At 41.7% G+C, this 12,967-nt stretch overlaps 1 protein-coding gene across 3 annotated transcripts in view; it reads right to left on the reverse strand.

Moving 5' to 3' along the window:
• LOC134202104 (uncharacterized) overlaps positions 1 to 12,967 on the reverse strand; it is a 227,861-nt gene that overhangs the window by 76,931 nt on the left and 137,963 nt on the right. For all 3 annotated transcript variants that reach the window (XM_062677185.1, XM_062677180.1, XM_062677187.1), the window contains exon 4: positions 3,834 to 4,064. In XM_062677185.1, coding sequence (XP_062533169.1) covers positions 3,834 to 4,064 — 231 coding nt within the window. The remainder of the gene's footprint in view (positions 1 to 3,833; positions 4,065 to 12,967) is intronic.

Here is a 12,967-nt window from a genome sequence, read left to right on the forward strand (position 1 = left end):
GCAGCTGATTTTTCCGGCGAACACGTCGCCATCGGTTAAAATAGGTAAAAAAGAAATCTACAGGGTGGCCACTGAAATTCGATTTTCAAATTCCCGGTTTTTTTCCGTTTTTCCCGATTAATTTTCCCGGTTTTTTGGTATTGGTTTACTAAAAAACCACAAATTTTTAAAATAAGAAATATGAATTTTAACACAAATGCAACACGAAGATCTTTTTTCCAATCATTTCCAATTATTTTGTTTTCTAAAAAAAGATTTAACCACATTTTGTTTTCTTTTTTTCCAGTTTTCCAGTTTAAAATAAAATTTTGAATTTATTATTAAAAAGTTTGAACGTTCCAATTCACTATTAACATATTGGAATTAACAAAGTTTTGGAATTTATTCCTTATTTTCCATGTAACAAGTTAAACAAATATATCTTTCACCATCATATCCTTCAATTATATTAGGTTACTTGTGGAAAAATACTAAGCTAAATATATTTTATTATAAAATAAATTACAGACAAAATCACGAAATATCATAAACTTACCATTTTTCACTCGAATTTGATATCAAAATGATCTAATGACAACACAAACTGGATTCAGACAAAAGACTAACTTAATTTTTGTACTCGCACAGCCCATGTACTTAAAGTTAGAATGCGACTGAGTAATAAACATTAAAGAGTCAATCTTTTCCTTATACCAACAACATAAAAGCTTTGAAGAATTTTGAATTTAACTTGACGAAAAAATTTTTCCCGGTACAGGTCCTGAATTCCCGGTTTTTCCCGCTTTTTTTCCCGGTGACTTCAATTTCCCGTCTTTTTCCCGTTTTTCCCGGTGGCCACCCTGAATCTAGTTCTTGAAAAAGATATGAAAGAATAGAACCTCCCGTTAGAATGATTCATCCTTTCTGAGTCAGAGCAAATTTACGTTGCCTTATGCTATCTATTGGGCAGAAACAAATTAATAAAGGCATGTTTATTCTTGAACGATTTATTTTTATCTTTCAAACAGCAACATTATTCTTAAAAGTTTTACACGAGAAGTAGTCATCATAATTCGAAAGCCAGCGAAACTGATAGACCTAAGGAGGTTTCTGAGTTTTCGCTGGCTTTTCGAGCCAAACTATGTCCATGGTGCTTTCCATTTCCTTATTCAGCATTGCCGTCCTATTTGTGGTGTTGAATTGATGCGATGGTGGCGGTAGATAATTTCCCTTTGGCCCGAAGTTACGATCAGCTAATTACAGTTTCACAACTATAAGAATCAGAAGATCAAAAGCCGACGAATGGATGTGAAATAATGAGTTGGAAGTTGTTCCCCAATTTATATGCTTGAGTTGTTTGTCTACAAAATCTACCCCGCTCGTTAATGAAACAGGAACGACAGGTACGACAAATGGTCGAAATATAGATGTGTTTGTTTTGGAATAGGTAGATTTTCTTTACTACTCGTGAAGAAATGTTACCTGAAGAATATTTCAATAGGCTAGAGTGACCATCAACACATGAAATGTTGGTCTTAAAAATTCAAAGATATTTTTCATTCCAAAAAGCTGTTTTCATTTGTTAAAATCAATTTATTTCAAGCCCTTATTATTTTCTTTTAAAATCGAAGGGTGGTATTAGGCAAAGTTCGCAAAACATTTTCACATGCTGTATCAAATTTGCTGCGCAAGTTTGAGTTTCCCTGTTTTGTAATTTCCCCACTGCTTAATATTTCAGCAATCTCATCAAAACCTCATAGCACGTGCATATCAAATAATTGCATTACAAATATTTTCGACACCAAGTTGCAAGGAAATGCATCCCACATGGTTCCTAAGCAACATCAAATCAACACAGCGGAATGGAGCAACATTTTCAAACTGCAAAAATGCATCACTGAAATAGGATTTCAATCTAAACTGCTCAAATTGAATGGATGGATGCTCATCGTGTCATCAGCCTCAGCAGATGCGTGACATGCAAGAGATGTACGTTTCCGCCGAAAATGTTGGTTCGGATCTCTGGTTTGAGATTGTCCTGCCACGTGTCCTGCCGCACTTCGCCAACCCAAACCACTCCCACCAATAGATTACTATTCCCCAAAAGTGTGCAAGGGGTGTCAGGTTATGAATATTTATCGCCATGTTTACACTCTTGTGGCCGAGGGACAACGACGATACCAGATGATGACGACGACAACGACAACGTACGTTGATGGCACCTGAACTGAGCCCAGCTGAGTGCATCATCGTCATACATTCAGTTGCAATATGCATGCATGCATATTATTACTTTTATCCATGTCGCGTGAATCGGAGGGTGGGTAAGTGGCCGCGTGTGTTTGTGTGTGTGTGGTGCCAAGCCGAGAATCCGTCGAAGTGAAGGGAACGCTGTTGGACGGACCCGGTTCCAACCCAAGAGACAGCATGGCGCGAGCAACAACACACGACGGCTATTCGAACAAACTGAACCATCAACCTTCCTCGCCCGTCCGTGTTCGCACAAATCAGCAACACGAGGAGGACTGGAGGAAAGGACACATCGGACGGGCGCGGAGGAAAACTGGTTCAAGTATGAAATGTTAATAATTAAAAATTTACAGCACTCAAGCTTTATCCTCGAGTTGGTTGGATTGCCGCTCGGAAACTAGCAAAAGGACTACGGGGAACTGTTCCAGGCAGTGGTGGCGTGGAGGGTGGTGATGGCATTCATCTGCTAGTTTTTTCCCCCCACTGAAGTTATGAAAAAGCGGTATATCCCCGTGGCCGGTTCATGAGCATAGAAAAGAAGAATGCCGGAACATTGGGGTTGCTGTCGGTTGCTGCACTAACAGCAGTAGTAGTAAAGTGGCGAAGAGATTACAGCCGAGTTTATGTAATAAAATTTATTGCCTTTCTCGTTTTCATTGGATAGTTGCGTGAATGGACGGAGCTACGCAATTATTTACGGAAGTTGGTTTGGAATCGGTTGGAAATATAGTGTTTATGGACCATTAATATCCATCAGGACCGTTGGTGTGGAATTCAGGGGACTCTAAAAGTTTCATGGACATATTTTCTTACGGCAGTCCTTGAGAATTTATAGAAACATCAAAAAGGATTCGATTTATAAATTGGAATAATGTCGTAGAAACGTTACTTTGTTCCATGTGTTCGGAAGAAGCACTAACGGTACGCCATTTAGCCGAACAAACCATTAGGCCGAAACTCATCTAACCGAAAGTCATTTGATCGAATTGGACATACGGCCGAAAATGCGTTCGGCCGAACAACTCTTTTGGTCGAAAAAGTCGATTAGCCGAATAGTTCATTTGATCAAAATGCCTTTTAGCCGAAACGGTCATTTGGCAGAAAAAGTCATTTGGCCGTAAATGTAATTTGGATACGTTGGGGAAAATTGCAAGTTATTCCAAACTAAAACGAGAAGCACTTCTTTTCTAAATATGTTAACCTGAAATATAAGAAATCACATGCTTTTTATCTCTCTGCTTCAATAAACTTTGACATGCGATGCATAGAGCATCGAGAAACTGAAATTGGCACACAAAAAAGGATAACCTCTTTACTCGAATTTTCATATTTTCCCAAACGACCCAGGCTTTAGGCAAAATTGCTTCGATTGAACTATCGGAACTGACGCGGGACTATAGCGAAGGCAGTTCTTTACTCAATCAGAATGTCCCGTACGAACTTTTTTCGCTTCATCCTCGAAAGATTTTTTCAAGAACACACACACACACGGTTCTCCTTTCCCGGGGCATAGTGTTTTGCATTCGGCGAAACAACTACGCCATCCATCATCGGACATCCCATCCCCGAGAGCAAACTTTTTCCCTCCTCCGAAACTCACTTACCGTTGTACTTATCGAAAGCGGTCGGCACGTACTCCGGGATAAACCGATCCTGGATGTACGACACGATGAGGTTCGTCTTGCCGACCGCTCCGTCCCCAACCAGGACGCACTTCACGACGGGGGCGTCGTCCTCGTCCTCCTCGGTGGTGGAGTCCCGTCGAACTTTTTCTTTGGTGCCACTGCTTGCCAACTGCTTTTCCCGGGATTTGTCCTTTGATTTTTGCTTTTTATCTGTGGATTTGAAAGGATGGAAAAGTTGGAATCAGACTCAAGGCGTTAGAAGTCATTCGAGACATAAATTAACATAAGCGTTCGACGTGATGTGATCTTTTCTCTCAAAGTGTGGGATAAGTTTGGTCATTTTGAGCCAACTAACTGCCTAATATTTCAAGATCTGAACGACCTCCGGCTATCAACAACAAAGGTTAATTAAATATTCAAAACTAAAACATTGCCCAACCTTTCGAATGATGTCAATAAATTTCGACCCTCAACGAGGAACCAACTGCAAACAGTCAAACCATTTTCCATTCCCATTGACCATTTAAACTTTTATGTGCAATCCGAAACGCGCTTGATTGTTTTCGGTCAGCCGGTTGGACCTCTTTCCCCAAAATAACACAAAAATAGGGAAAATTCTGATCAATCCACCAAGCAGTAGTAATGCTGCCCTTCTCGTGCTTGATCGAGGCCCAAACTTACTGAGCCACTCCAAAAGATTTTTGGACAGAAAGTTGACTGAAGGACAACCATTATCCCGTAGAGATGAGTCAAAAGAAATAAAAGACTATGATTTCGATCAAAATAATATTTTTAGATTGAAATAACAGCCTTTCGGTTACCACTTTGTTGTTCGTGCGAGAAAGGCAAAAAGGTACCGAAATAAAACTGAACGAGATAACCCAGCAAAGCACCTTTTATCGTGCTTTCTCATCTCTTTCGGTTCATCGTCTGCTCCGAGTCCGGATTCCCAAAAACACAGGCCTCTACAAGCCTGTTCTTGTACCTACCGGAGAGGCAAATAAGAACAGACGGCTTATTAGGTGTCGGGCAAAGAAGTTTGATGCATCCAGTCCGGAGTTGTTTTCGTCGTCTTCGTCTCCTAATGACCAGCACTTTCTTCTGGGAATCGTTCACACGAAGGCACGAAAGCAATGAAGGCACATTTTGGATCAGTATGAGGTTCTCGTTCGGCACATACGATATATGTACGGTGCGGTGGGTGGTTAATAATGGCCTCATAATCTGATATTGGAAGGCGAGAATGAGCTGTGTCGAACCCGACAGAGGACGAAGTGAAAAAAAGGTACCGGTAGAAAGGACTTCATGAATGATGTAGCAAGTAGTTTACAGAAATGGGAACAACATCTGTCTTCTTGGATTTGGTAACCCAGTATGGATAATTTAATTAGGCAGGTTTCGAAATAATTCCAAGAATGATATGAAAAATGTTTATACGTAGAACGTAAAATTACAATTTTTACATACCTTGAACAAAATTGAGAGTCTAGAACTAACATTCAAATTAAGGATCGAATTCACAGAAACTTTTTAACGCTAAAAAATTTACAACGGTAAAGTTGGCAACTGAGAACTTTCTTCCAAAAAAATTCAAGAATTCCTTCCAAGGAATTCATAGAATTCCATCCACAAATTTTTTTATTTTTTTCCAAGGAATTTGGAAAATTCCTTCCAGGAATCTGGAGAATTCCTTCCAGGAATCTGGAGAATTCCCTCCAGGAATTTGGAGAATTCTTTCCAGGAATTTGGAGAATTCTTTCCAGGAATTTGGAGAATTCCTTCCGGGAATTTGGAGAATTCCTTCCGGGAATTTGGAGAATTCCTTCCAGAATTTGGAGAATTCCTTCCGGGAATTTGGAGAATTCCTTCCGAATTTGGAGAATTCCTTCCAGGAATTTGGAGAATTCCTTCCGGGAATTTGGAGAATTCCTTCCGGGAATTTGGAGAATTCCTTCCGGGAATTTGGAGAATTCCTTCCGGGAATTTGGAGAATTCCTTCCGGGAATTTGGAGAATTCCTTCCTGGAATTTGGAGAATTCCTTCCGGGAATTTGGAGAATTTCTTCCCGGAATTTGGAGAATTCCTTCCCGGAATTCGGAGAATTCCTTCCAGGAATTTGGAGAATTCCTTCCGGGAACTTCGAAAATTCCTTCCCGAAATTTGGAGAATTCCTTCCAGGGATCCTTCCAGGAATTTGGAGAATTCCTTCCGGGAATTTGGAGAATTCCTTCCGGGAATTTGGAGAATTCCTTCCGGGAATTTGGAGAATTCCTTCCGGGAATTTGGAGAATTCCTTCCGGGAATTTGGAGAATTCCTTCCGGGAATTTGGAGAATTCCTTCCGGGAATTTGGAGAATTCCTTCCGGGAATTTGGAGAATTCCTTCCAAATTTGGAGAATTCCTTCCGAATTTGGAGAATTCCTTCCGGGAATTTGGAGAATTCCTTCCAGGAATTTGGAGAATTCCTTCCGGGAATTTGGAGAATTCCTTCCGAATTTGGAGAATTCCTTCCAGGAATTTGGAGAATTCCTTCCGGGAATTTGAGAATTCCTTCCGAATTTGGAGAATTCCTTCCGGGAATTTGGAGAATTCCTTCCAGAATTTGGAGAATTCCTTCCAGAATTTGGAGAATTCCTTCCAGGAATTTGGAGAATTCCTTCCAGGAATTTGGAAAATTCCATCCAGGAATTTGGAGAATTCCTTCCGGGAATTCGCAGAATTCCTTTCGGGAATTTGGAGAACTCCTTCCGGGAATTTGGAAAATTCCTTCCGGGAATTTGGAGAATTCCTTCCGAATTTGGAGAATTCCTTCCGAATTTGGAAAATTCCATCCAGGAATTTGGAGAATTCCTTCCGGGAATTTGCAGAATTCCTTTCGGGAATTTGGAGAACTCCTTCCGGGAATTTGGAAAATTCCTTCCGGGAATTTGGAGAATTCCTTCCAGGAAATTGGAAAACTCCTTCCAGGGATCCTTCCAGGAATTTGAAGAATTCCTTCCAGGAATTTGAAGAATTCCTTCCAGGAATTTGAAGAATTCCTTCCAGGAATTTGAAGAATTCCTTCCAGGAATTTGAAGAATTCCTTCCAGGAATTTGAAGAATTCCTTCCAGGAATTTGAAGAATTCCTTCCAGGAATTTGAAGAATTCCTTCCAGGAATTTGAAGAATTCCTTCCAGGAATTTGGAGAATTCCTTCCAGGATTTGGAGAATTCCTTCCGGGAATTTGGAGAATTCCTTCCGAATTTGGAGAATTCCTTCCGAATTTGGAGAATTCCTTCCGAATTTGGAGAATTCCTTCCAAATTTGGAGAATTCCTTCCAGAATTTGGAGAATTCCTTCCGAATTTGAGAATTCCTTCCGGGAATTTGGAGAATTCCTTCCGAATTTGGAGAATTCCTTCCGAATTTGGAGAATTCCTTCCGGGAATTTGAGAATTCCTTCCGAATTTGGAGAATTCCTTCCAGGAATTTGGAGAATTCCTTCCGGGAATTTGGAGAATTCCTTCCGGGAATTTGGAGAATTCCTTCCGAATTTGGAGAATTCCTTCCAGGAATTTGGAGAATTCCTTCCGGGAATTTGGAGAATTCCTTCCAGGAATTTGGAGAATTCCTTCCAGGAATTTGGAGAATTCCTTCCAGGAATTTGGAGAATTCCTTCCAGGAATTTGGAGAATTCCTTCCGGGAATTTGGAGAATTCCTTCCGAATTTGGAGAATTCCTTCCCGGAATTTGGAGAATTCCTTCCTGGAATTTGGAGAATTCCTTCCAGAATTTGGAGAATTCCTTCCCGGAATTTGGAGAATTCCTTCCCGGAATTTGGAGAATTCCTTCCCGGAATTTGGAGAATTCCTTCCTGGAATTTGGAGAATTCCTTCCCGGAATTTGGAGAATTTCTTCCAGAATTTGGAGAATTCCTTCCGGGAATTTGGAGAATTCCTTCCGAATTTGGAGAATTCCTTCCGGGAATTTGGAGAATTCCTTCCAGAATTTGGAGAATTCCTTCCGGGAATTTGGAGAATTCCTTCCGAATTTGAGAATTCCTTCCAGGAATTTGGAGAATTCCTTCCAGGAATTTGGAGAATTCCTTCCAGGAATTTGGAGAATTCCTTCCAGGAATTTGGAGAATTCCTTCCAGGAATTTGGAGAATTCCTTCCAGGAATTTGGAGAATTCCTTCCGGGAATTTGGAGAATTCCTTCCGGGAATTTGGAGAATTCCTTCCGGGAATTTGGAGAATTCCTTCCAGGAATTTGGAGAATTCCTTCCAGGAATTTGGAGAATTCCTTCCAGGAATTTGGAGAATTCCTTCCAGGAATTTGGAGAATTCCTTCCAGGAATTTGGAGAATTCCTTCCAGGAATTTGGAGAATTCCTTCCAGGAATTTGGAGAATTCCTTCCAAAGGATGGAATTATACATAAATTCCTAACTCAATTTCTGATAGGATGAATATTAGAGCGATGCAATAAAGAACCAGACTGTTGGCATATGTGGCAACAAAATTCCTTCCAAATTCGAATTCTCATGGAATATGGAACGAAATTCAGTGAATAGCTTAAAGTGAATGAAAGGAATATATTATGTAGACAACTTTTAAGAAAATTTGTAAAGTACATACCCGAAAGCAAATTGTAGGGGTCTTAACGCCTTTCGTAGCATGTCAACAAGCATGTCCTCAATTCAACTTAAAGTTAACACAATCAACCATAAAAAGTAAATTAGGAAACCAAACAGATTCCCACGGATCGCTTTCCCTTATTAAATTTAAAACCGGAGCAAATTGGGTAGAAGTCGCACAAATGTAAAGAAATCATTCCACCAAACAGACACAGAAGTCCGGATGCTAATGCCATTCGACTTCCGCTCGGACAGGAAAAAAGAACCCACCGTTTGAAGGTCGCTTCTGATTTCGGATCCATGTTTGGCAATTGAACAGAAATAGGATGCCTACAAACTTGACAGACATCAAAGTCGAATGAGAAAAAGCAAGAAAAAAAAGTTAAGCAACAGGAAAACGATGACGACAATAACAATAACAACAACAATAATCCCCAGACAAAATCATAGAGGCCGTGAACTTGAAAAGAAGCTGCGTAGTGTTGCTTCGTTCATGATGTGCCAGCAGGTAGTTGACGACGACGACGACGACGTTCCATTCGCACATAATAAGAAGAACGCCGACCAACCGAATTCGTTAACGTGGTTGTGTGTACGTGTGTCTGTAAACAGAATGTGAGAACAGATTGGCCGATTGAATGTCACGTTTGGCGAAAATCCCCTTCTCCGGCGTTGGTGTACACAAGACTATAGTTTTTTATGTCTCTTCATGGATGACTCAACACGAAAAGATTTGCGTGTTTGCTGCTTGCCGATTCCTACCCCAGCAGCAGCGTTTGGATCAATCGATTTTTTTTAGTTGCAATCTAGCGACGTATATTTATAAGGTCCTACATGTGTCTGCCCATGGTTTGAGATTTTATTTTCTAGGAGATGTGGATGGAGTAATGAAGTTTGTGTCAACCAGGTTGAAAGAGAACCATGTGGATGTGTCAGCTGGCAAGTAATCCCTCGTTTGCGAAGGTTCTCTTTATAGAAGTTTAACATTTTTGTTGCTGAATAGAATGATATAATATTTGGAAAGGGAGCACGTTCAAAAAGGCGTTTGCAATGCTATACAACGCTGTAAGGAATTTATTTCCAAAATAAAACGTGGATGGTCACATAGAAAACTACTTGATACCCTTATCAGTAATTGATTAGATTGAGTTAACCCAACTTAATTAAAACAACTGAATTGCAAACTCCTGGGACTATTTTCAAAGCCGCTTGCAGCATGATCATAGATTTGATCATCATTATTGCCACCATCTCAAATATTTCGGAAAGGCCGGAACAAAGTCTCCGGAAGTCAAAAATGTATTTCAGAGTACTACGAAGTAACCACAAGTTCTCCATTTTTAACATTTATCCCTTTCTGAAAAATGTGAAGCATTTTATTTATTTCCAGATAAAGTTCTGTAAAATACAGAAAAAAAACTAGGTTTTATACAGGCAACATTCTCAAAAAATTGGTTGAAGGGTTTGAGAGAAGACGGAAAATAACTATCAGGTACAGATATCGCCTTTCTCAGTTTTGAAAAACAATTTTCTTATGGATGACAGAGAGACGGAAATAGCGGAAATCTTCCGAGAAGTTCTGAAAGGCTTCTTCCGAGAAGCTCTGAAAGGCTTCTCCCGAGAAGCTCTGAAAGGCTTCTTCCGAGAAGCTCTGGAAGGCTTCTTCAGAGAGGCTCTGAAAGGCTTCTTCCGAGAAGCTCTGAAAGGCTTCTTCAGAGAAGCTCTGATAGGCTTCTTCTGAGAAGCTCTGATAGGCTTCTTCTGAGAAGCTCTGAAAGGGCTTCTTCCGAGAAGCTCTGAAAGGCTTTTTACGAGAAGCTCTGAAAGACTTCTGCGAGAAGCTCTGAAAGGCTTCTGCCGAGAAGCTCTGAAAGGCTTCTGCGAGAAGCTCTGAAAGGCTTCTTCCGAGAAGCTCTGAAAGGCTTCTTCCGAGAAGCTCTGAAAGGCTTCTTCCGAGAAGCTCTGAAAGGCTTCTTCCGAGAAGCTCTGAAAGGCTTCTTCCGAGAAGCTCTGAAAGGCTTCTTCCGAGAAGCTCTGAAAGGCTTCTTCCGAGAAGCTCTGAAAGGCTTCTTCCGAGAAGCTCTGAAAGGCTTCTTCCGAGAAGCTCTGAAAGGCTTCTTCCGAGAAGCTCTGAAAGGCTTCTTCCGAGAAGCTCTGAAAGGCTTCTTCCGAGAAGCTCTGAAAGGCTTCTTCCGAGAAGCTCTGAAAGGCTTCTTCCGAGAAGCTCTGAAAGGCTTCTTCCGAGAAGCTTTGAAAGGCTTCTTCCGAGAAGCTCTGAAAGGCTTCTTCCGAGAAGCTCTGAAAGGCTTCTTCCGAGAAGCTCTGAAAGGCTTCTTCCGAGAAGCTCTGAAAGGCTTCTTCCGAGAAGCTCTGAAAGGCTTCTTCCGAGAAGCTCTGAAAGGCTTCTTCCGAGAAGCTCTGAAAGGCTTCTTCCGAGAAGCTCTGAAAGGCTTCTTCCGAGAAGCTCTGAAAGGCTTCTTCCGAGAAGCTCTGCAAGGCTTCTTCCGAGAAGCTCTGCAAGGCTTCTTCCGAGAAGCTCTGCAAGGCTTCTTCCGAGAAGCTCTGCAAGGCTTCTTCCGAGAAGCTCTGCAAGGCTTCTTCCGAGAAGCTCTGCAAGGCTTCTTCCGAGAAGCTCTGAAAGGCTTCTTCCGAGAAGCTCTGAAAGGCTTCTTCCGAGAAGCTCTGAAAGGCTTCTTCCGAGAAGCTCTGAAAGGCTTCTTCCGAGAAGCTCTGAAAGGCTTCTTCCGAGAAGCTCTGAAAGGCTTCTTCCGAGAAGCTCTGAAAGGCTTCTTCCGAGAAGCTCTGAAAGGCTTCTTCCGAGAAGCTCTGAAAGGCTTCTTCCGAGAAGCTCTGAAAGGCTTCTTCCGAGAAGCTCTGAAAGGCTTCTTCCGAGAAGCTCTGAAAGGCTTCTTCCGAGAAGCTCTGAAAGGCTTCTTCCGAGAAGCTCTGAAAGGCTTCTTCCGAGAAGCTCTGAAAGGCTTCTTCCGAGAAGCTCTGAAAGGCTTCTTCCGAGAAGCTCTGAAAGGCTTCTTCCGAGAAGCTCTGAAAGGCTTCTTCCGAGAAGCTCTGAAAGGCTTCTTCCGCGAAGCTCTGAAAGGCTTCTTCCGCGAAGCTCTGAAAGGCTTCTTCCGAGAAGCTCTGAAAGGCTTCTTCCGAGAAGCTCTGAAAGGCTTCTTCCGAGAAGCTCTGAAAGGCTTCTTCCGAGAAGCTCTGAAAGGCTTCTTCCGAGAAGCTCTGAAAGGCTTCTTCCGAGAAGCTCGGAAAGGCTTCTTCCGAGAAGCTCGGAAAGGCTTCTTCCGAGAAGCTCGGAAAGGCTTCTTCCGAGAAGCTCGGAAAGGCTTCTTCCGAGAAGCTCGGAAAGGCTTCTTCCGAGAAGCTCGGAAAGGCTTCTTCCGAGAAGCTCTGAAAGGCTTCTTCCGAGAAGCTCTGAAAGGCTTCTTCCGAGAAGCTCTGAAAGGCTTCTTCCGAGAAGCTCTGAAAAAGGCTTCTTCCGAGAAGCTCTGAAAGGCTTCTTCCGAGAAGCTCTGAAAGGCTTCTTCCGAGAAGCTCTGAAAGGCTTCTTCCGAGAAGCTCTGAAAGGCTTCTTCCGAGAAGCTCTGAAAGGCTTCTTCCGAGAAGCTCTGAAAGGCTTCTTCCGAGAAGCTCTGAAAGGCTTCTTCCGAGAAGCTCTGAAAGGCTTCTTCCGAGAAGCTCTGAAAGGCTTCTTCCGAGAAGCTCTGAAAGGCTTCTTCCGAGAAGCTCTGAAAGGCTTCTTCCGAGAAGCTCTGAAAGGCTTCTTCCAAGAAGCTCTGAAAGGCTTCTTCCAAGAAGCTCTGAAAGGCTTCTTCCAAGAAGCTCTGAAAGGCTTCTTCCGAGAAGCTCTGAAAGGCTTCTTCCGAGAAGCTCTGAAAGGCTTCTTCCGAGAAGCTCTGAAAGGCTTCTTCCGAGAAGCTCTGAAAGGCTTCTTCCAAGAAGCTCCTATTAAAAAAAAATCCTATTAAAAACTACCTAAACCTTATTCTACTGTAAATCCTAAATAGATGCTAGCTAAAACCTATTTCTAAAATTTAATTCCTAAATTCGTTCAACTATTTGTTAGGTTAATTGAAAGACCAATCAGAAGATCTGAGTCGAGGTTTCGTCAATTGAATAGTGAAAAATTGAGTCTGAGTACTACGTAGATGATATGAAGAAATCCTAATAATAAATTACAGCTTTAAGCTGCTTCTGTTGAACTGCTAAACAGTAGTGTTTTCCACTGCCTCGAAACCGTCCGATTCTCAACATCACTGAAAAGCCCCGAATCGCATCTTAAAGGCTTCTCCGAGAAGCTCTACAACATAGAAAAATAAGCACAATGACGTAAAAAGTATGTGCTCCTAGGCTTAATACGGCCTTAAAACACGATGAAAAGACAATCGTCAGAGAATTAAACTCGTAGAACGGAAAGGAATATTTCTTTCGATTTGTCATTGGTACGGAAAACCTGCATTCCACTAGCATACCACCGATTATTATAG

Source organism: Armigeres subalbatus, chromosome 1 (assembly GCF_024139115.2).
Source record: "Armigeres subalbatus isolate Guangzhou_Male chromosome 1, GZ_Asu_2, whole genome shotgun sequence".
NCBI lineage: Eukaryota > Metazoa > Arthropoda > Insecta > Diptera > Culicidae > Armigeres > Armigeres subalbatus.